Source organism: Sprattus sprattus (assembly GCF_963457725.1).
Source record: "Sprattus sprattus genome assembly, chromosome: 18".
Taxonomy (NCBI): domain Eukaryota; kingdom Metazoa; phylum Chordata; class Actinopteri; order Clupeiformes; family Clupeidae; genus Sprattus; species Sprattus sprattus.
The window spans coordinates 15,416,456-15,440,264 of NC_137916.1; the positions used below are offsets into that span (position 1 = coordinate 15,416,456).

Here is a 23,809-nt window from a genome sequence, read left to right on the forward strand (position 1 = left end):
TTTTATCTCTTCAAAAAATTTCTAAAACAAATCCATTTTAAAGGAACCAGCCCTGCTTCAAATGATTTCACATGGTGCTTTAGTATAGCACTAGTTTCTAGTTTTGGTTTCACTAATAAGGTTAGTGGTCTTGTGGTCAGCGCTGTTCAAAGCACTTCTCCTAGTTGGTAACTGGTACACTTGTGCTAGCTGTGAGCCCTACCACTGCAGTCCTCTGAGCATGCACACTGACCTGAGGATTTACCCAGGGGCAGCAGCATGCCTGCGGGGCCCCTGGAGGAGGTAAGCTCTGGCCCCAGTAAATCGGAGGTCTCCTGGCCGCCGCTAGCTTCCGCCTGCTCCTCGCCAGACACCTGCTCCAACAGGGGCAGCAGGGCGCCCATCCCCCCCGCAGAGTTCAGCACATCCTGCAGAGGAAACCACAGCTCTTAACTCTGACCACAGCAGAGGCCACATGAGTCATTCTGGATTATTATTCGCATATCATTTATACAGGATTCATTTTATACAAGTCATATCTGTTCACATCTCTACAAGATCAAAAGTTATTACTCAAATCATGTTTGTGTTGTGTTATAGCTGACATAGCGTCATGGCTGATATTATGCATTCAGTGAGATTTACTACATCATCAGCAAAAACTACTACTACTAAAAATGTCAGAAGTGTGTCCAACACAGACCTTAATGTCCCAGTTGACCACGCGGTGCCCAGTCAATCGGCCGTCATAGTGGTGGTTGGGGGACAAGTCCAGACATATCTGGCTCTTAAAGGCCTGCAGGAAAGACAGACATGAGAGGAGGTTTGAGAATGATGCCAGAGAAACCGCCATCGTGTACCTATCCGTTCCCTTGTCCCTTTGATCTCTGTTCACCAGCATATACTCTTTACCTGAGGGGTGTAGTAGAGCAGCAGTTTGCTGTTGAGTTCTGAAAGCTCTCCATCTGATTTGAACAGGCACACATTGTTCGGCCCTGCAGGGAGACAAGAGCGGTTAGATCAGGGTAACGTGGTGAAATCTTGTTTTCAAACAGTGGTGGCACATGCACTTGTGCTTATCTGGCATGTGACAAACATTCCATATAGGCCAAGAATGCATTTGCGTTTGTGTGTCTATGTAGTTCATGTATCTGTGTGTGTTCAAGCGCTGTATGTGGGTACCTGTGATGTCTGGTGCAGAAGTGAGGAAACCGGACTAGCTGGACTGTTCTGTGTACGCAATGCCTTCCTGCACTGTGAAGTGAGTGTATGTGTGTGTTTTGGTCAATGCTTGTGCACGTCTGCACTTCTTTATAGTACTGTGTGCATGTGTTTAAACCTGACGTGGGCAGCAATTGCATTGCTCAGTGTAGTAGGTCTGTGTGTGCATTTGTGTGCATATACCTGTATTGTGCACCTGTGTTGTTTTACATAACACATGTGTATTCTTGTATGAGAGAGTGTGTATGTTAGAGTGAGTATACCTGCACTGTACAATGCACGTGTCTGGGCAGGCTGGAGTGCCTCGTGGCAGATAAAGGCAGTCCCCAGCAGGCCGTCCAGGGAGGTGGGGGTCCCCCACTCTGTGTCCTGCAGCCCCGCTGGGATGGTGTGCACTGGGGCATCCCGTGCTTCCCCGAGGCCCCAGCGGCCTGCTGCAAAGGATGCTGGGAAGGACTGGGAGCGGGTGAGGGTGGCAGGGTGAACTGGGAAGACCAAGTCATTGCTTGAGCCAGTGAGGGAGGGGGGAGGGAAGGTGGGGGAGGTAGTGGTGGTGGTGGTCCGGTGTCCAGCTGAACCGATACAGCAGGATGTGAAAGGCTGAGATGAAGAGTAATACATTGTCATCATCTTCATCATCATCATCATTGTCATCCTTGTTGACAAGTTCATGTTCTGATAAATTGGATAGCTTTCTTGAGTCCCACTAATCCATGATATTATTATATTATTATTATATATCCATCGCAGCCAATAAACAGTATGCATATGTGACAAACTAACAATGGTCAAGTCTAGTACAGACAAAATCATCACCAAAAGTACGAGAAAAGTGAAGTGCTGTGAAGACATGCCAGGCAGCCTTATGCAGCCTTATGCAGGTGCAGGGTACAGACAGCAGACAGCACAGTCTTCAGATCCCTTTCTTTCTCTCTCTCCATCCCTCCCTCCCCAACCTCTCTCTCTCCTTCCTCTCACCTCATTCATAGCGGGGAAGCGCAGTTGGGCCGTCTTGACCTGCTCTCCGTCTATGTAGATGGTGACCGTGTTCTGGCCAAAGAACTGGCGTCCTGGAATGTGCACAATATCCACCGAGTGCTGGAAGGGAAAGTGGGGGAGAGCTCAAGTCATTGCCAATGTCAGACCAGTTCACCTCACCAACACAGCTAAAAGCAATGGCAAACTGACCTGATATCAGAGTCCGTAGGAGCAGACTGTGTTCCGAGATTATGAGAAGAATTATAACTATAAAGAATTCTAAAGTTTTACATAACAACAAACCACAAGCCTTATGAGGCTGGAGTTTGGACAGGTATACATTGATAATCTAATATTTAAAAGGGCATGACGTTTTTATAAATTCACCTAAAATATATTTGACACCTAAAGCACATTTGGTTCTGGAGGTTCTAGAATGTATGTTTATCATAAGACCCAGAATGACAGTATACAGAGCATCTAAAAACAGCATATGAAAACACAGTCTGATAAACCTGCACTGAATCAAATGCAGTGGGTCTTAGAAGGTCATGGGGGCTGCTGTTTGAATATTTATGCTCATTTTGCATAAACAAAGACAAACTCTTCTCCTATAGCAACACAGTCATTTATTTGGCCTTTCATTGATGTCTTTGGATGAGTTTCTATGACGATCTGAATCACTCAAAATATAATACAGGGTGAATGCTCTTCCTGTGCTGCCTTGATTGCTGTGGTCCGCTGTGGCATATTTACCCAAATTGAGTCCACAAGAGGTTTCTCAGGGACAGAAACTGCCATGTAGTCCTTTTTGGTGCAGACCGCCACCACCAACACTCCCTCCATGGTGAAGAAGGCCTCCAGGCCTATGCCGCTCGCTGTAAAGAAGCTGAAGAGGGCAGGAAGAAGGAAGGCATCACTCACAAACAGGCATGAAGCACAGGACATGCTATGTCTACATATACAGTGTAAGCAGTAGTTTTGGAAGAGGTCTCCATTCGTATATCTGTACTAGTCCATGAACATGTTAATAAAGGGTTCTGACATTTCAGTTCTTCACTGGTTACCTGTAGAGCTGTTTCCTGCGCGGCCCTTTCCCCATGCGTCCCGAGTACCCGTTGGCCGGGCCTGATGCAGAGAAGCCGTCGGGCTGCAGCGGCGGAAACTCCACGTTAAGGCACAGCCAGGCGTGGAAGGCGAAGGCGCTGCCGGGCCAGCGGGCGATGCTGGGCACCATGATGCCCGCCATGGGGGGCGTGAGGTCGAAGTACTGCAGGGCGCTGGCACGGCCTTCGCGCGTGGCCATGGCGGAGAGGACCCGGATGGTGCGGGCGCAGTAGGGGTGCGGGGCTGAGGCGCCGTCGGTGCGCAGCAGACGCAGCAGGGCCTTGAGCTGCTCCGGCCGCAGCGAGAGGGAACCCAGGTCCTGCAGCAGGCCCAGCAATGCGTTGGCACACTGGCGGTCCAGCTGCTCGGGCCGGGCCAGCACCTCCAGCAGCGTGTCCACCAGGCCGGCCTCCACGGCCACCGTGCGGCAGGCCAGCGAGCCCCCGCACACAGCCGCCTGCCACTGTGCCACCAGCAGCTGCAGCTCACGCTGGCCCAGCTCCGGCAGCCACTGCAGCAGCAGCACCAGAGGCTGCTCATTACTGATGCCCAGGTGCACCGCCTGAGAGGGCTCCCCCTCCACCGCCTGAGACACAGACACAGACACAGACACAGACACAGACACAGACACAGACACAGACACAGACACAGACACAGACACAAGACACAGACACAGACACAGACACAGACACAGACACAGACAGAGAGAGAGAGACAAACAGAGGTAGAGAGAGAGAGAGAGAGAGAAATGGAGAAAAGGTTAATGTATGATCATCCATTATATTGAGGAAGAGTTGAAAGAACATGAGAAAGGAAAGCAAAAGTGAGCATGAAGTTAGAAAAAATTAAGAAGGGAAAGGTGAAAGAATTAAGGAGAGAAACAAGGAAGAAGAAATGAAAGAACTATTTTCAGAATGCGCACATCCTTCAACTGTTAGACCTGAGTTTATTTGTATGGCCATTGCAGTTACAAGCAGTTACACATCAGGAATTAACCGTGTACAACAGAAGTGTGTAAACCCCTGTGAAATATCACTTTCACATCAAATGAAAATTGCATCACCTTAAAGTAATTGCATTACTTTTAAATTGAACAGTTTGGTATAGTGTTATCTTTAACAGTTTAGATTTACTATATTGAAAATACAAGCCCCACAGTAGAAGTCAATGCAACAAAAGTCACTACACCTTTCATTACTCAGATTCGAATCTTACATTTTTTTTAAGACTTCATGTATCCACCTTTATTTTTGATAGACTCAACAATCCTTAGTCAGAGGATACCAGTGTAGCACAGAAGTTCTGACATTCTTCACAGAATATTTTTTTTTCAGCTGCTCTTTGCTAGAGTGGTTGTGTTGCTCGACCTTTCTCTTTAAAATACCCTGCTCTATTGGATTTAAATCAGGCGACATACTTCATAAGGTCATAGTTTTCACTTTGGATTTGGTATTTTGAGCATCACAGATATGCATGGTCTACAATGAGTTGACATCCTGAGTTACCACAGCCCCTACAGAAAAGAAGCAGTTGGCTTTTCTCAATGCCTTTAAAAATGTAATAAACTGTGAGAGGTAGCAAAAGAAGAAACATGAGAGAGAGAGAGATAATCTGGCAAGTGTGATTGAGGATGAAAGGGTGAGAGACAAAGAAAGGCATATATGTTTATAAAGTTCACCATGCTCATCAGCTCTTGCAGAAGTCGTTTGGTGGGCCGGCCTTGACTCTTTAGCACATCAAACAGCTGTGAGTAACCAATCCGTTCCTTAAAGACCTCCTGGAGATAGGAAGAGATAACAGAAAGAGGCATGGACGAGAACCGAGTGAAAATCAGTTCTCAGACAGAATAAGCGCACACAATGAGAAACTATTTACGCCATCCCCTCATAGAAAAGAGGCTTTCACAAAGCAGGTTACAAAAGAACAGGGAGACTGTCTGCTGTGAATGATATCTTTTCAGATGATTATGAATTCAATGCAAAACCATAAAAGCTGGGAGAGCTGTGAAAGGTTACACACAGTGTTAGATAGCATTGTCTTGCATTCGAGGCCCTCAGTTAAATGTCACCACATCCAAATATAAAAATACTAAACATATGAGGTGATAAGCTCTCTCTACTTTAATTGTGCCCATTAATTGAGCTGTGAAGCCTTTTTAACTAGAAGCACATAACTGGTGGCTGAAAACACTTTGGCAAAAGCGGGCGTGCTATTCTGCATTCTCCAGTATGTCAGGAGGGAGACAGAGCAAGACAGAGCAGGATGGAGAGGGGAAGTGACGGCCATGAACAGGAGGGATCCCACTGGGAGTCCGGCTCCTACTGGATGTATGACAAAGTGTCCTTGAGCAAGACGCTGGACTCCAATCCGCTCCCGACAGGAGGAAAACAGAAGCGCTGCATGGTAGTCTGCACTGCTGGTCAACTGGGCTTTCAGACTTTGAAACGCAGCGCATGTACCCTTTACCAGAGAATGAGGAAGTGTGGGAGGGGCACAGACACAGAGTGGCTGGGTGTGAACAGGAGCAGGACAAAGGAAAGGAGATAGAAGGGTGGAAGTGAATAGCAGTAACGGGTGAAATAAGGAAGAAAGTGAGTCACGCTGATAAAGATAAATGGACAGATGTCCTCACCTTGGCAGACGGGGAGTTGCTCATGATGGCGGTGAGGACTCCGATGGCGTGCACTGTGATGCAGTCCGAGCCCTTCTCCCACACCTACACAAATACACACGGGCAAAACATCTCTAACCTCTCATATACACACTGACATAAAACACACACACGTACCACAGAGGCACTGAGAAAAGGGCATGTAACACACAGCTCAGATTATTTCACACGTCTACAGCTGAGTCACACCAAGACTGCTGACGGCACCACACAACATAAACACAGATGAAGTCAGAGCCTCGCAAACCAGGGACAAGTGTGAGAAGAACCAACTAGAAAGACATTTTTTTTTATCATTTGCCCTACAAGGACAGCTGAAGAGACTAACAGAGAGGAAGACAGACACTTCCACCACAAAACCACTACCAAACACACACAGGCACACACCAGAACCTAGAACATGAAGAGTGAACCTTCTCCACAGAGGGCATGCACACATTTCATCATCGTGGTGGATGTTGGGGGGGGGGGGTCTGAGGGACACGCCAGGGAATGTAGCACCCAGACAACCCAGCCCAGCACAGGGGGGAGGCGAGACCCAGGCCAGCTCCATGCAAGTAGAAAGACACACATGTGTGTGCACACCCGCGGCCACAGTCAGCAGGAAACTCCCCAGCCTTTCCCATTACACCTAAGCTTCTTCTACAGCTGTTCACACACGCACTCACGCACGCACCCACGCAGACACGCACAAGCACATACACACACACGCACACACAATCACACACACACACACACACACACACACACACACACACACACACACACACACACACACACACACACACACACACACACACACACACACACACACACACACACACACACACACACACACACACACCCACTTACCTCTTAAAAGCATTTCACTAAAATACTTTGTTCAGTCATATTTGTGTTCAAGTCTCATGTGACTTCCTATTGGATGTGTTAAGGCCCAACAGTATGAGAGTTTCCTGCTAACAGACCAGAGTGGGTCACCGTAAAGGGGGCCGGGAGAGGGGGGGGTGGGGTGGGGGAGGGGAGTACCTGATCCACTTCCACCTCCGTCAGTAAGCGTGTGGTGGGGTCACACACACCCTCAAGCTCCTTCCTACACCTACCGCTCTGATAGAGCTGCACACACACACACACACACACACACACACACACACACACGCACAAAGCAGACACAAAATTAGCACACACAGATAGGTGCAGAGAGAGAGGGAGGGGGAGAGAGAGAGAGAGAGAGAGAGAGAGGGGGAAGGAGAAAAGGAAACAGAAAAGAAAAAAAGAAAGAAAGACAAAGACAGATAAGAGAAAATGAGAATAGGGGAGACAGAAAAGAGGGGAGACCACAGAAGCAAGACAGGTTTCAATGCACTTACTTACTGTACCAAAACACACCTCTCTCTCTCTCTCTCTCTCTCACACACACACACACACACACACTCAGAAATACACAGACATCTTCTGGGCCTTCAGAAAGCAGACATAATACAGACAAAAAGGCATACCACGAGAGATACTGTCAGTGACAGACATACAAATGCAGAAGTTAAATAAAACAGTAGACGACAAGTAACAAAAGGAAGACGGACAGACAGGATGACACCAGTAAAGGCTCAGACATGTGTGGGCTGGCCAGCAGACCTTGCTGTTCTGGATGAGTCGGAGGATATGCTCGAAGCAGTTGTTGTTGAGGAAGATGGCCTGCAGCACAGCTCGGTCGGAACACTGCAGGATCTGTGGGATCGTATCTGTGGAGGGCAGTTAGAATTAAACCCATTCATCATATGTCAGTTGTTTATTCTTCAAAATGAGGAAAAAACACTGGAAATATCATTCTGCCAATGTGGTGGATTAATTGGAGCATCATCATGCTACATTGTAAATAAGACACGAGAAATTGTTACATTTTTGGTAAAGTTTTGGTATATTTTTGGTAGATAGAGCAGACGTCACGGGTCTCTTACTGAGCATGTGTATCTGTAGGATGACCAGGCTCTCCTCCCACTGCAGCCTGGAGTCCGTGGCGTCTGCCGGGGGCCTGCTCCAGTTCAGCAGCTGAAAGTAGCTGTCCAGCACGTGCCTGATGTCCAGCTGCCGCTCCGCTGGGCTGCTGCCATGAAGGAGGTGCAGCATGGCGGTCAGGCACTGCAGGGTCAGTCGTAACAGCTGCGGGTCCTTGGGGCGGTCCGGTGAGGGCCGCAGGCACCAGGCACGCAGCACAGAGAAGAGGTCGTCCACCGCAGGTGACGTGATGAACATCAGGCCATTCTTCTGTGAGCATGGAGCACACACCAACACCCACAAAAAACAACACCCACACCCACACCCAAACATGCACACACACACACACAAACACGATCACACACACACAAATGCAAACACTCGCACACACACGCACAAGCACACACACACACAAACGCACACTGTTATTCAGAGGCCACTGATGCGCTTATTTTCTCAGCATGTGTATCTGTTAGGCTGCTGGAGGTGCTGAGGGCAGCCTCTGAGGTCTGAAGCTAGCTGCTTGCCTTGCTCCCGCTGAGGACGGCTCCCTGCAGATGGACCAGCCACACCACCAGCAGCTCAGGGAGACGCTCACTCTCCCGCAGCACGTCTGCGGAACACACACACACACACACACACACACACACACACACACACACACACACACACACACAGACACACACACACACACACACACACACACACACACACACACACCTCAGACAAGGAGCAGGGATCTGCACAGAAGTGAACTAGAACACCATTTCTGGCCATTTTGAATGTCAAAACAATGTATCACATCTTAAACACTTTAAAAACTAAACGGGGCTATGGAGCTTTAAACAGTATCTACTGTATCTACAGTGGTTTTGAACTGACTGAACTGAGGGGTCCAGTGACAGCTTTACCCAGATCTCTTTCCCTCAGGCTGGGCAGAGCTCTTAATTATTCACCAGCCCACAACATGCCCTCTTTATCCATGTTTCACACCAGGGCCTCAGTTACATGAGCCTCAGTTTTGAGGCAATAAAAAAGCATAACTGTATTATTCATTCTTTTGAGAGGCTAAGGGAATGAAGGTAAATTAAATGAATGTAACACTGACACTTCAACCCCAGTGGCTGTATTATTCGCAGCACCACTGACATTTTCATTCAGGTACACCACTGGCTTACTGTGTACATAATGAAACACCATAATGGCAATGTCTCTTGACTGATTAGGGCAAATTATATGTACAGGGAAAGTTGAGAAATTGGGAAATATTACATGAATTCTTCCATGCATACTGCATGCACAGTGTTTGTGTGTGTGTGTGTGTGTGTGTGTGTGTGTGTGTGGTGTGTGATGTGTGATGTGTGTGTGTGTGTGTGGTGTGTGATGTGTGATGTGTGTGTGTGTGTGATGTGTGATGTGTGTGTGGTGTGTGTGGTGTGTGTGTGCGTGTGTGCGTGTGTGTGTGTTTTGATGCTGTGGCTTCAAAACCAACACATTTAACAAGAGCTTAGATGAGCTGAAGTTGAGAGAGGAGATGAGAGGTGAGAACTAGTAAATAGATAGGAGAAAAGGATGTACTTTAGCAATACATTATTTTTTTGTATAGTCTACCTCATGTGAAACTACATAAGCCATATATATATTCAGTATGTGTGCATAATTTGTTTTGCCTATAACACTAAATCTTCAAAGGACAACTACTTATATAAGAGATAGGTTGTACTGAATAATTAATAAAGCATTAAGTACACAAAACCTAAAGCTACAGGGGAGCTCGTTGACAAAAGGTTTAGAGATAAAAAGCACCATTTGAAAGCTGTGTGATGAGCCCCCTCCAGTCCTCCCTGAACTCTATAGTCAGTCTTTGACAGACAGTCCCAGTAGGGATAGTATGCTAATTAACAAGATTGAATAGAGGCTCTTTAGCACTGTGTTCCAGTGGGCTTTCCCAGTAGACAAATTGAGCGAACAGTGCAATTGAGAAAGCAGGCTTGTCACACTCATAAAATGCACACAAGGCTTCATGTGTTCCCTCTGGCTACAAGCAATCCCTGTCAGCACAGAAGGCATGAATACTTTATCGCAAATCTGGACAAGCAGATGACTGAACTGCTTGTTATGACATGTCCTGTAATGTCAGTTAAATCCTATGTTGTTTTATTGCGGCATGTTTTTGTTGGGAGGAAGGTTGACAGGTGTGAAAATGCCTAGTTATGACGGAGCAAGGCTGAGTGAATCATTGAAATTGTTAGAAATCAGTTACAACTTCCAGAAAGGGACAGAAAAAGAGTGTAGTCTGAGCACGGTTAGTGGGCGGGTTCAAATTCACAAATGTGACATTGGCCACCTTGTGACGATCATTCTGTTCATGACACATCAATGACACACCCCAGCTGGCACAACAAAGCAACTCTTCTAGCTTCTACAAAGGCAGTATGGGTGTTGGCTAGGCTCCAATACATATGTGAACGGAACATTTCTACAAAAGACAGCACAGCGTTAAAATAACCATGATTTGAACTTTCTTTACACACCATGGAAGAGAGCTGTGAGCTCCTCAGGAGCAGACAGAGGGGCAAACTTGTATTTACTTCTCTCCAGCCCGCTCACTTCCTCCCTGGAACAAGATGAGAGACAAATCAAACCAACAGTCCTATTCAACGGTCAATTACATTTTACCAAACATTAAATTCATTTAAATTCCATCCCATTAGACTCAATTCAGCCTGACTGATTCAAACCCAATTGCAATGAATTCTAATTTCATTCACTCATTAACTCATTTTATTAACTAATCCTCCTACTCATAAGTAGGCACATTTTCTCTCTGTGATGATGTACCACACCGTCTGGGTCAAGACAAGTCTTGCATAAACATTCACATTCATCCTTCCAGTCACTTCGATGCTTAAACAAGTGTCAGGTCTCAATGCAAACCAGGATGCAAACCAATGCAAATGAGTGCAAGAGTAAGCAAAAGTAAGCTTAGGAAGTGACTTTGGAAGTGAGGGGTGGTGCAGGAGCTATGTGATTCAGCATCAGCACTTGACTGACACAAGCACTCCAGACTGTGAGTTATGATCTCATGATCCCCCCCCCACACACACACAAATATATATTATATAGCGCTTTTCTAAGTCCCCAAAGACACTTACATACATACAGACATACATACATTTATACACACACAGCTTTCTCTGAACCAACTTTCTCCTACACATTCCTGACAATGCTTATCCACACCCACTGCCCCCCCCCCCCTCTCTCTCACACACACACTCACACACACACTCACACACACACTCACACACGCACACACACGCACACGCACACGCGCACACAAACACACACAGATAGACTCACCCTGCCTGCCGTCTCCTCCAGGTCTGATAAGGGTCAAAGAGACTCTCACACAGCAGCAGGCCATGCTGTACCACACACTTCAGAGACTGTTTCTCCTCATGGCCCTGCTTCAGCTGGAACACAAGCACACAATCACAGGCCACGCCAACGGAACAGCATTCTCATATCAGGTCCTCCTTCACTCATAGGGCCCTCATTTTATTGATGGGCAACGAGCAATGAGAAAAGTTCCCAGCACATGGACTAAAGCCAGCGAGTGGCGTATGGGAGCATTGCGCTGACCCACATATGTTTGTGCTGAGGATTTTGCTCATGGTAAAATGATTTGGCCAAGTTATTAAATTAGCTTTAGTTTATGTGCGGCGGACTTGGTTTTCCCAAGGTTTGCTCGTTGCCAGTTGCCCGTCAATGAAATTAGGACGCATAGAGTATACACACAAAGTTAGGGAGGTTCTCTGGCGAGGCTTGTTTTATCAATAGAAGAACACATTTAGCAAGGCCACATGAGGCAATATTATTCTTTCAGTGGGCCATGTCTCACACACACACATACACACCCACACACACACACACACACAAAAATACACAAAAGCAGCTAAGGTCACCCAACCCATGTTTTCAAAACCTGTTCTGTAGCCTGTGTAGAGGTGTGTGCTGCACGTGGACGTGGGTGAGGAGGAGAAGCGCATCTCCCTCCCTTCCTCCCTCCCTCAGCCCGACCCTGACCCTGAACTTTACCTCAACAAACTAGCGTCTGGGCTGACATCTGCTCAAGCTCACACAGCTGAGTGTAATGGCACAGGGTGGTACTCCAGCAACTATCTGATAGAGAGTGATCAATCAGAGAGCTGTCTAGAACTGAACTGAACTGAACTGAACTGAAAAAGAAGTGGTTGTGTCTGGAAAATGCTCTCCCTCGTTTAATCGTGACAGTGAAGACAAAAATGCTCCCCTTTAGTTTGAACAATCACAGGAAAATGACTCCTTATGGCTGCATTTTCACAGTCTGTTCATACAAGCTCAAATGTGCAAGACCTAGTCCAACTAACATTAGTCAAAGATGTAAAAATAGGCCCTGCATTTCCCTTCTCCTGTCAGCCATTCATCTGCAACAATGAACCTGATTGACATTCTGAAGGTCCAATCCCTGAGGTTCAGAGTTTGTTGAGGAGGGTCTTCAGAAGGAAGTATCTCCCTAATTCTGCCCAGTTTACTCAATGCTCCTGCCTTTTGAGACATGTGACCATTTAAAAAATTGTCTTTTGAGCACAGTTCTCACAAAATAAAAACAACTAACAAAATATATCTTTAGATATCTCCCTGATGATGTTTCCAGCTGTAAAGATCTAAAAAAACGAAGATCTTAATGCCCACCATGCAGCTAACATCAAACCAATACACAAGTAGATATATTACATAGCAACCTCTTAAGCAACAACTTCATACCAACAGAGGATTTATTAATATTAAGCAGATGATACACACTAAGCCCCTTCTTGGGCAACATCATTGAGAAACACTATCTGGATACATCTTACAGGAGTAACACTTTCACGTCATGACCAGACATCTATAACTAACTAACATTACCTTTCTCTCTTTCTATAACTAACATTACCCTATCTTTATGTATCATTCAGATGGCTTCTGATCTCAGCATTACCCAACATTGTGGTCCATCAGCCTTACTGTCATCAAAAAGAACTTAGTTCATTCAGTCTCTCCTCTCACCCATGGCTTGTCTGCTGCCTCCAGGCATTTTGCTGTGACATAGTTTCTCCTTTCTTGAGACTGGCTGACATTGAGCTGATAACTCCCAGGTACAAAGCTTGCATGTAGGATTAATACAAATGCTCCTAGAGATTAATGTTTCTTAGCTTCCATTTATAACCTAAATTCTCAAATGTTAATATGAGTAAATGAGAGCTAATCAATAAATGTTCCACTTTAGGAGTATGAGTTTATAGGTGGAATCTGCCTCTGACAATTTATCCCTTAATTACAGGAAGTGGGTTCCATACATCATGTTACTGAATAACATTTGCTTTGGGAAACATAACTAAAGCCATGGCAATCTGTGCACTCTCATGACTTTCCACGCTTCAACCAAAGCAGCAGTGACACACCAATGAAATTGCAAATGGGCTAAACTAGCAAATGAACTGCCTAAAGGAATGTAAAAACCTTGTGAACACAACCAACAGCCCAGTTGCCACTGATCAAAGCTTGTCAAAATGCCAGATTGCATAATTTGGCGACATAGTAGGAATGTTGTAAAGTGAAAGCTTTTCTTACATTTCCAAGGAAATATATAGTGCATATCCTGGATAACAACAGGTGGGTTTATCTTTCCTTCACATGAACATATACCATCAAAATTATTTTGGATATGATAAAACTAGCTGCTTCTAAAAACAAACCTCAAAAAGTGTGTGCTTTAAAATTAAATTGCCACATTTTTTTTTATTATTTTTTTTTTGTAGGTAGCTCATAGCTAGTTTCCATACCATCTTCATATTCATATTGATGACACATGATCATGTGACAGAGAGATAAACACACATGACATTCCCATTAGTGGCACAGGCTATTATCAACATAGTTTGTGCTCAGGGATGGAAACCCCACAAACATAAGATAACCGCATTTACAGCACATTAAGGTATATTCTATAACATTAAAGACGGTTAATTAGACATTCTAATAGATAATGAAAACAAGTAAAACACTCTTCAGATCAATCAGGAGAACTGTACCTGATTAAGGCAGAATGTTAAGAGCTTGATGGTCTCAAACACAAATTCTGGGGTCTTGTCAGGCTCAATGTTCTCCATGTTCCTGCCAATTTAAAAACATTTTGGAGGTCAGAAATTAAACCTGATCTAGTTCATAGGTTCATTAATTACAATATAGTTATAGTTTAAATAGTTAATTTGTCAGCAGATGTCCATGTAAATGTTTGTATGGGTGTATGTTTAAAGTCTCAATTAAGTTAACTATGATGAGGAAATCCATGATTGAAAAGTAACAAAAATAGGTCAACAAATACCAACCATGTGGGATGTGGCTGGAGAGTGGGCGTTCACACCAGCTCTTTTCTGCTTGTAGGTTTTGAGGTGTGGTTATGTGTGTGTGTGTGTGTGTGTGTGTGTGTGTGTGTGTGTGTGTGTGTGTGTGTGTGTGTGTGTGTGTGTGTGTGTGTGTGTGTGTGTGTGTGTGTGTGTGTTTGTGTGCGTGGCAGCTACACTTGGTGCCTCACCTGCAGATGATGATGAAGAACTTAATGAGCAGTAGTGGATGTGGCACACTGCCATTGGGCTCCTGGCCAGACAGGTGCAGGGCACTGTGACACAGCTGTGTGCTCAGGAGCTCCAGCACCTCCTTGGGCAGCTGGGGCACCTCGGATCCACTCCCCTCCAGGCTACAGCACAGAACAGCACACAGGCCAGAGGGTCACATGTGGGTCACATGCTTCCAGAGATACTGTGATTCAGTGGTCTGGGCCCATCAGCACCTGGTACTATAGCAAGGAAGCTTACTAGTTGTAGCAGAGTGATAAGTGCTTGCTGATTGCTTACAGTCTTATCAAGCTTGTACTGATAAACATACATCATTCAGAGAGCATGCATGCAAGTCTCACTGCATCATTGCATTGTGGCATTCTGATGTGGTAACTTACTGTCTGGGCTCCAGGGAGTGAACATCAATAATCCTCTCGAAAGACGCCACAAACGCTTCCAGCCACTGCTGCAAATAACCCACATCTTTCTGCAGAGGATCAAAAAGATAAGGTAAGTGTGTGTGTGTCGGCCCTATTGCAGTGACCCCTTTTTCAGCTCCTGTCGATGGCTTTTCCTACTAAACATTCTTATATACATGCACTTACCACAAGACAAATATAGACCTAGTCTAGTCTATAGACCTAGTCTAGACTAAAATGAATGATAAAATAATCTCATACAGAAAATGCTTTCCAGCATAATGAGATCAGTCTTGTGTATGAAAATGGTCTCCATCAACAGACAAAATATGCCGAGAGGTTAAGTGACAATGACTTTACCTATCTAACATCTATCTAAGACTAAACTATCTCTGGAATGTCCTCTCAATTTTTTTTAAATTCTATTAGGTATTACATGATTTATGTACATTGCAATGAATCCTGACAAGCTGATAAGATCTCTAGCACCATTACATTTTTTTTTTTTTTTTTTTTACATTTAGTAATTTAGCAGACGCTTTTGTAGCAACGTACAAGGGAGAGAACAGTCAAGCTAAGAACAATAAAACCTGGTGTAACAATAAATACTACTTTTTTTTAAAGAAATAGAAACATAGAAGGAAAAAGAAGTGCGGGACTGTCACTGCTTAAGTGCAAGTTAAGCCAAGGTGCAAGTTAGGAAGGGAGGTGCTCTCTGAAGAGCTGGGTCTTCAAGAGCTTCTTGAAGGTAGAGAGGGACGCCCCTGCTCTGGTAGTGCTAGGCAGTTTGTTCCACCAACGTGGAACTACAACTGAGAATCAAGCTACAAGCCTGCAGCCACCACAGACAGCCCTGACATTTGCCTGCACCAGGTGACAAGTCGAATACGAAATGATTCACGGAGCACATGCATGAAACACATGGCAAACATGTCATCACGCGCATTAGCAAAGGAACCCAGATCTAGTTCAGAGTTGAGCTGAGCTCAGACGCATACACCACCCACTTGCCTGGACAGGAAGTTGCCTGTCACAAGCAGTAGCGCAGAGATAACGCATTCAGTCTGCAATACACAGATACACTTCACATCTGAGGCGAATACTACACGTCAGGTTTACCTATGACCAAAGCATCTCACCTTAAAACACCTCATCTACACATTAACTACAGAGTAACTACAAATTAACTACAGAAATACAGACTCTGAGATGCTCCTCGTTGGACCCCTGTGTTGTAAACATTACCAGTTTCTGTTCAGCTGGGTGCCAGTCCATGGCTCATGTCTGTCAGGCTGAGAGGGAGAAGGGGGTAGTGCTGACCCCAGTCTTCCTGCGCCTGCGTAGGAGAGACGAGGGGGACGCCTCGGCTCCGGTGACTGGAGCAAGCGACCGGGTGGCTTGTAGTCCAGGAAAAAGGTTAGCTCAAACACCTCTAAAGCACTGAGACACAGCCATTGCCAGCGGTGAGATACACTGCCTCTCTCATGAGTGCGCTCTATGCTTCTATCAAGCCACCAGGAAATGCCAAGTCACTTTAACCGAAGCACATTTCCTCTCTACACATACACACAAACAGACACACATGCGCGCGCCCGCACACACACACAAACTCGACAATACAATGTCTTCCTCTTTTGTCTACAGCTACTGGAACTATGGGCAAATGGCTGTTTAGGTGTTAAATCACACCATTGCAAAACTATTCAATGAAGTTTGAAGTTTTTATGTTCCTTCTTTTGAAGTGTTATTAGCTTTACGATACAATGTATCATGTCATGAACACTAGGTGAATACCAGTTTGCATCCTCTCAGCTGCAGTTACTGCTGACAACAACAGTGTTAATAGCATACGAGGGCCAGATTTAGCTCATGCCCATGCAATGTTTGGAAGCTCTGGAATGGAAAACCAAATGGTTTAATTGACATAATGGTTACTTCATTTTCAAATCCATTTCCTGTTGTCATTTGGGATTTAAAAATACCTAAATTAGTGCTGCCTTTTCCTTTCACAAGTATTCACTGATCATTTCACGTTATCAGATCCCAAAAGGTGCCAAACAAAAAGGAGCACTTGAGGGGTCACTGATTTAGGGACCCTGCCAACAGAACCTGATCTGGACTACAGTCTACACTCGCTTGATCTCCCTGGATCCTGGCACATGCTCCACTGTCGAGCAGAGGTCATTATAATCACTTTAGCCAGCCTTAATGAGTTTTCCATTTTATTGGAGGTGAAAGGACTTGGGATCAAATTCAATTCAACCCCAAACTCATTCACACTAGAGCGGAAGAGGCTTAAGGCTACCGGGACCAAACACGATTGAGATTGTATTTCCATTACAAATGGCTGTAGCGTAGAATTTTCACATTACGCAGGTCGTGGTGAGGATCATGACATACTTACAAGTGCAAATGAACAATCTCATGGCAGTTTAGCAAAAAAACACAGGATTTTGCACCATATACAACCCATGTTACATCACCAAAGAAGTCTTGCATTTCTTTCCGTTATTTTCAAGAACCAGAGACACTTCTCTAAATTGTGTAATTAAAGACAGCAACCCTACAAAAACAGCCAGCAGTCTGATTCACATGTTTCACAGATCACTTGACAATGCACATGCTTTGTGGAAGGAATGTCATTTGATATTCAATATCAGAAGTGAAACAGCTACTTTTGAGTTCAACCACCTGGCACACCCAGCTTTGGACAACCCCTAGATGTCAGAACTTCCCCTGTACTGGTTTACATTAAAAACCTTGTTGGTCAACTGCCAGTATAGACATTACACATTAATCACATTGCAGTAAATAAGTTAGCACAGCATCAGTTACAGAAACACAAGCACAACCAGCACCAAACAACCGTCAGTCGGCATGAACCTGTCCAGTTTTGTATACATTTGGCACTGACATTGAAGTGCCAACACTTGAACCTGACCACAACTGACAGTCGCACAAGAAACTCAAATCGGCTCCACAGCTGATAGGCACAATTAAAGGAAGCTGGGTTCTGGGGTTGGACTGACCGCCTGCTGATTCCTGGGCTAAGTACTAATCATGCTTTTGTGTGTGTGTGCACGCATGTGTGTGGCTGCTTGAGATGCAGGCCCATTCTGGCTTCCTCCACCAGCTGAGTGGGAAACAAAGAGTCCAGTTGGCTTCCTGATTCAGCTCACCACTGGTAAACACACACAGCCACATGTGGGACTGTCATTAGAGGGACGTGTCAGCAGCACATACACCTCACTGCTTTCAGGGTTAGCAGAAGCTAATGTGTACATAATGTGTACAAACACCTACTTCTTTCAGGGTTAGCAGAATTTAATATGCACACAATACTCCTTACTGCTTTCAGGGTTAGCAGAAGCTAATGTGCACATACATACACCTTACTGCTTTCAGGGTTAGCAGAAGCTAATGTGCCCAGCAGAGGCAGCTTCCATGACAGCAGGATAATCTCACAGCTCTGCCCTGGATGTGGAACAAGGAGAAGTGCCCTTGCCTCCCAGCAAGATACAGGGCTGTCAGCGTGGCTCACCCTCCTATCATTACCCCAGATTCACCATCACACAGCTCATAAAAGGCAGACTAATTACACCCAGCTTCAACTAGTACACTCCTCCATGTTCGTCTGGTTTATCCTCTCTTCAATTACCCTCTTATTACCGAGGAGAGGCACCCCACCACCCACAAGCTTATCACTTCATTTCATATCTCCTAAGGCCTCTGCCTCTTTCCAACAGGGCTGGGCAATATGACACAATTCACATATCATGATAATTTCTCAGATTTACCTCAATGATGATGAATCCACAATACATTTTCTTGTATTGGTAAGTTTCCAAATTACCAGTTTAATACATACCTTCAAATGGGACAATAAACATCTGTTGAAATCTGTTGATATCACCATATGTGTAATACTCAATACTCTATTTAAAATCTAGAAAAATACAAATGTTGGAATTTCTATTTTGTATGTGTTAAAAATAATAATTGCACGCAAAAAAACAATCAACTAATCAGAATCTGACACACCTAATTTATCGTGATCAATTATTTTTGGTTAGCAAATGGTTAGAAGCGTTTTAGAACAGTATTAAACAAACTCCTTTAACTGCAAAAAAGGTACAGAGCTTTAGTCAACCTGTGGAAAAATCTTTGGTGGTGGGTTGAACCAGGCAGCCCTACCAAACGAAGCTGTGTGTGTCAACTGAAAATGAATAGATTGGAGCTAAATGTGGCTCAAATGGTCCCCTGGGAGAGCCTGGAAAGCACAGAACATCTCGACCACCGACAGGCCCTGACAGATCCTTCTACTATAAAAAGAGGGGAATTTCTAATACTCCTTGCTATGACAAAAGCCTAGGTCTACACAAGATGATAATTACTTAGAAATATCAGAAGAAAATATCAGCATTGACCACTCAAATGCAGTGGCCAGTGACAAGTCATGTCACAGGAGAACAAACAAAACTCTGTTGCATGTTTTCCAGAGTGTGTATGGTATTACTGTATTTGTTTAGTATACAGAGATTGAAAGCAGGCATTCTGGTGAATAAACTGACTACTGTGCAGGAGAACTGTGATCTGAAGAATAGTTTAAGTCTACTGCTACACGTGTCAAGGAGCTCTTGTTACATGTGTCAGATTGCAGTGTAGAGTACATCAGTGAATTACAGTGACAAGTGGCAAATGAAATACCACAAAAGATCGTCTTTATCAGTCATTCTTTAAAGAGATTTAGCAAATACCTCCATGCTTATGGTGCATATCATAAACAATGTAACAGTCTGGCAAGAGAGCTGGACAGGTTTTGTTTTGTATTCAATGAGTGTAATACTCTCTGTTTAGAATTATGTCAGCAAATGGAGAAACTCCTGCACACTATTTCAAGATTAAACAACCACCCTATCAGTCACACATGCACAGGCCACAACATGCCAGTTCCTGCAGCCAGGAACACAGTTCTGGTCCCGGTCCATATTTTCCGCAGCACATGCGCTTTCTTAACTCACTATCGGCCTTGGGGAAAACAGTGCATTATTCAGCAGCACACAAAGATATTTCAGAGCCAAAACAAGACTCTGGTCATCAGTGCAAATATTAGCTGTTTCGTTTCTAAACTGAAGTTGACTACTGTCTGTGCTGTCACTTATGTGGGTGACAGGGGAACTGGGAGAGGCCTGTGTATGACTAAAGCAAAGACTCTTGTATAAAACTAAACCTTGTAGTATGTTTGGTACACAGAAACAATACTCCTTATTTGTGCCCAATAACACTCCTTAAAGATGAGTGCTGGATTTGGGCTTGGTTTATGACATCTATTCTCTATAGGTCACTGTAGGTGGGTGGTGACATTCCCTGTCCCACCTAGACTTACCAGTCTAGAACAAAGGACAGAGGCTAAATTCAAGAAAAGTCAGTGCATAACAGTACAACAGGTACAACATGGCTGAGGCCGTTAACATTCTTTATCACAGTAAAAGCAGGGTTACCTCAGGTCAACACTTCCACAACACTTCACTCATGCCAACTCTCTGTTTAAGATCTGTGCTTCTTACCCTAAACAGCATGTCAGTCTCTTTCTTTAGCTGCTTTTAGGTCAGGTCAGAGAAAAATTCAGAGAAGCTTGGATGTTATCACTTGGTGCATAGCCACAACAGAAATGTAACAAAACAATAGATATGATCACTTAAGGCTTCGCAAACCACAGAAGGCCACGAAGAAACTACTAAAGACAAAGGCAAGAAAGTGAAATTTAGTACTAGAGATGTAAAGTTAAGACTGTCCAGTTTCTACAATACAAAGAAGGGGCCCAAAAACCAACCATTTCATATACAGGTTGAGCTCAGAGGTTACCGGCTGCAAGCCATGAGAGGAAGTGGCACAGTGATGTCACTGTTGTCCTCTGTTGCAAAAGGAAGTGGTTGGGCACACAGATTATTGCTGTTATGACATGTTGCTGTGAGTCCCAACCTGATGGTTTGATAAGACACATGCACCATTTGAAGGATAAAGCTTCTTTTACCCAAACAATTGGAAAAGTACAGCATCAAATAATAAATCCAACTGTTCAAATGTTTATTTAATCCATGACACAAGCTACTTCCCGTTTCCATTAATGCAAACACAATTTAACCAACCTGTCAACCTCAAAGATTTTTCAAGCAATAGAAAATATATGAGAAATTCCTTATTAATGCTAATTATGGAACCACACACACACACACACACACACACACACACACACACACACACACACACACACACTCGCTCACTCACTCACAAAGAAGATAAACAATGAAAAACTCTGTCACAACTGTTAGGACAAGTCAACAGTTGGTGGACTTAATGACTATGTGAGGTGGAGTCATATGTGTGTGCTTCCACTCCCTGAAAAAGATCCAGTTCCTTTTGTCTCCAGACATGCCTAATTAACCTCTGTGGTGCCCCTGCTACTACTGACGTACAGGGAGGGACTAGCAGTGGGAAAGGTACAATGAGAAGGATTGGGTTTCTTACATAAGATAAAATCATATCTACTTGAAGTAACTAAACACAACTGAACGTATTTGCCCAAGGCTTGTAACTGCCCTTAATAATTAAAAGATGTCTAAGGATGTCCAACAATCTGTTGCCTTGTTGTCAGCAGGCACCTGTTGTTGTGAGTTTCCATGGTGCTTTACGGGCCAGACCCATCCACGGGACATTTGCTCACCATGTTAATAGGCGTTGGGCTCAAAACGTTATTGGATTGTCCTATTGTAATATACAGCTGCATTATGCATTCAGGAATACGCCAAAGGTGTGTCAGTGTACTGCTTTGAATGGAATGCAATGATGAGTGAGGAACGTGAGCATGGGTTCGCTGGTTCTCATACCATAACACAGGTAGCCTACATTAAACTAACACTGTTAATCTGTTGAAAATTAGTTGCACTTGGCCTCCCGTTAATGTATGTTATTTGTAACAGGAGCAGCAAAAATACTGAGAACGACTGACTTCCACATTAACATGAACCTTCCAATCAACACCCTAACAGCGAGTAGAATCCCAAGTAAATGCAGCACAAAGATGTAACCCATCACTAACTGAAACATCTATTGCCACACTACAATGGAGCTAAAGAGGAAGTAGCAGCAGAACGACAGGTAAACAGATGTCTGCCATCCATTAAGATGGTGAAACAGCAAAGGGAAATAACTCTCGTCATTGACAGACTGTAACTAAATCGCAAACTTACTTGTAAATACTTGTTTTGTCTTGTTAAAGAGTGCAATCGGACATGAGAGAATACATTATTTTGGGTACATGACAAATTGAAATGCTTTTGCATGCCCTTACTTCTTACGGACAGGGCATACTTCCTGATATGCTCCTGTTCGCTTATTTTGGAACAAGAAATTACAAACATGGTTGCCTGTTAGCACTATGTCAACTGCATACATTTGCTCTAGTATCATGGGATTTCCTGTCTTTAAGCGACTTGCCAACAGGTTATAAACAATCTTGGACTCAACAGTAAACCATGGCAAGGCTACTGCAACAGGTGTCAGAGCCTAGGTCGCAGGCAGTGTAATGTATTGCAAGTGACTCACCTTGGTGTAATACAACATCCACAGCTCGTACAGTCGTTCCTTCGAAGCCATTCTCCTTCGCGTTTCAACAAACGCCCTTTGTTAAATTGTTCTTATAACATTTGTAACTGTCTTCATGTGGTGGCATATAACGTGTCCAACGCTTTTTTCTTGAAAAGACACAATGAATCCAGGGGCGATAAGATAGTACATGCTCCCTCGCTGTTAGCCTACCTGGTCGCCAAGCCTCTCCAAAGTTACTCAGGCAGACAGCCTACATGTCAATGAGATTAAAATAATCATATGGAACAACACCATCACTGCTCAGTTGAAAAGACGGAGGAAAGGCACTGAGAGCACGGTTCCCTCTTTAGTGATCCCAGAGCAACGTCCCCATTAACAAAAATACGCACGGTAACAAGCACAACGTTGATGCTTCACTCCTTCCTGCATTTAGCAGACTGTATCTCCAACTAGTGTTACACTCGTGAGACGACGGCTTGGAAAACAACCTGATGTGGCATTGCAGTCTTTGGTGTATTAAGTCCCTTGTTAGTTCGTGCGACCGCGGAAAGACATTAAAGACAAACTACCTTGCTCCGCTTTTGGGATCGGAGATCTCATAATAGTCACTATAAAACTTAGACTATAACGAGATGACCTCGTTTACAAAAAGCACTTGATGTATTACTACTTAATATATATAACTCATTTCATTTTTAAAAAGCTTTTTACTTAATGGCGTGGACATTTAAATGGACATTTAAATTCATTCATTCAGTATTGATCGCCTTATAAAAACGTCTGACACCAATTTTCTTAGTTATAATACATATATATTTACGTGAGGCATGGAGCAATAAGGAGCATGCCAAATAACGTGATGTTTAATAGTGATTTAATATGTATGTCATTTTTATATAAACCTCACGTTTATACCAAAAATAAATATATTTGAAGATTATGAGAGCATACTTTGGGTGTCACATAGTCTCGTTATGCCTCTCTGTTTGCATTGTGAAATATTCTAATGTTTTCTCTTCCAGTCACCATTCCAGTGAACAAAGTAAGAGAATTGTTCTACAAGTGACCTCGTGTCAGCTAAATCAGGCTCTATGTTGCTTTGGCCCCATTTCACCGGATGCACTTATCTGCAAAACAGCCACCAAGGAAGAGTGTGCGCTTTTCCACTGATGAACACATTACAGCCC

At 44.2% G+C, this 23,809-nt stretch overlaps 1 protein-coding gene across 1 annotated transcript in view; it reads right to left on the reverse strand.

Moving 5' to 3' along the window:
• The window catches only part of nbeal2 (neurobeachin-like 2), a 51,925-nt gene extending 29,165 nt beyond the window's left edge, over window positions 1–22,760 (reverse strand). Inside the window, exons 1-19 of the mRNA XM_080855808.1 lie at window positions 22,620–22,760; window positions 14,994–15,082; window positions 14,574–14,735; window positions 14,071–14,152; window positions 11,315–11,427; window positions 10,486–10,568; window positions 8,479–8,564; window positions 7,915–8,221; window positions 7,592–7,698; window positions 6,986–7,072; window positions 5,918–6,001; window positions 4,964–5,062; window positions 3,246–3,871; window positions 2,935–3,067; window positions 2,179–2,298; window positions 1,464–1,800; window positions 892–974; window positions 683–775; window positions 233–407 (exon numbers count right to left, since the gene is read on the reverse strand). Of these exons, the coding sequence (XP_080711934.1) occupies window positions 233–407; window positions 683–775; window positions 892–974; window positions 1,464–1,800; window positions 2,179–2,298; window positions 2,935–3,067; window positions 3,246–3,871; window positions 4,964–5,062; window positions 5,918–6,001; window positions 6,986–7,072; window positions 7,592–7,698; window positions 7,915–8,221; window positions 8,479–8,564; window positions 10,486–10,568; window positions 11,315–11,427; window positions 14,071–14,152; window positions 14,574–14,735; window positions 14,994–15,082; window positions 22,620–22,670 (2,917 nt within the window). The 5' untranslated portion in view covers window positions 22,671–22,760. The remainder of the gene's footprint in view (window positions 1–232; window positions 408–682; window positions 776–891; window positions 975–1,463; window positions 1,801–2,178; window positions 2,299–2,934; window positions 3,068–3,245; window positions 3,872–4,963; window positions 5,063–5,917; window positions 6,002–6,985; window positions 7,073–7,591; window positions 7,699–7,914; window positions 8,222–8,478; window positions 8,565–10,485; window positions 10,569–11,314; window positions 11,428–14,070; window positions 14,153–14,573; window positions 14,736–14,993; window positions 15,083–22,619) is intronic.
• Window positions 22,761–23,809: the final 1,049 nt, after the last annotated feature.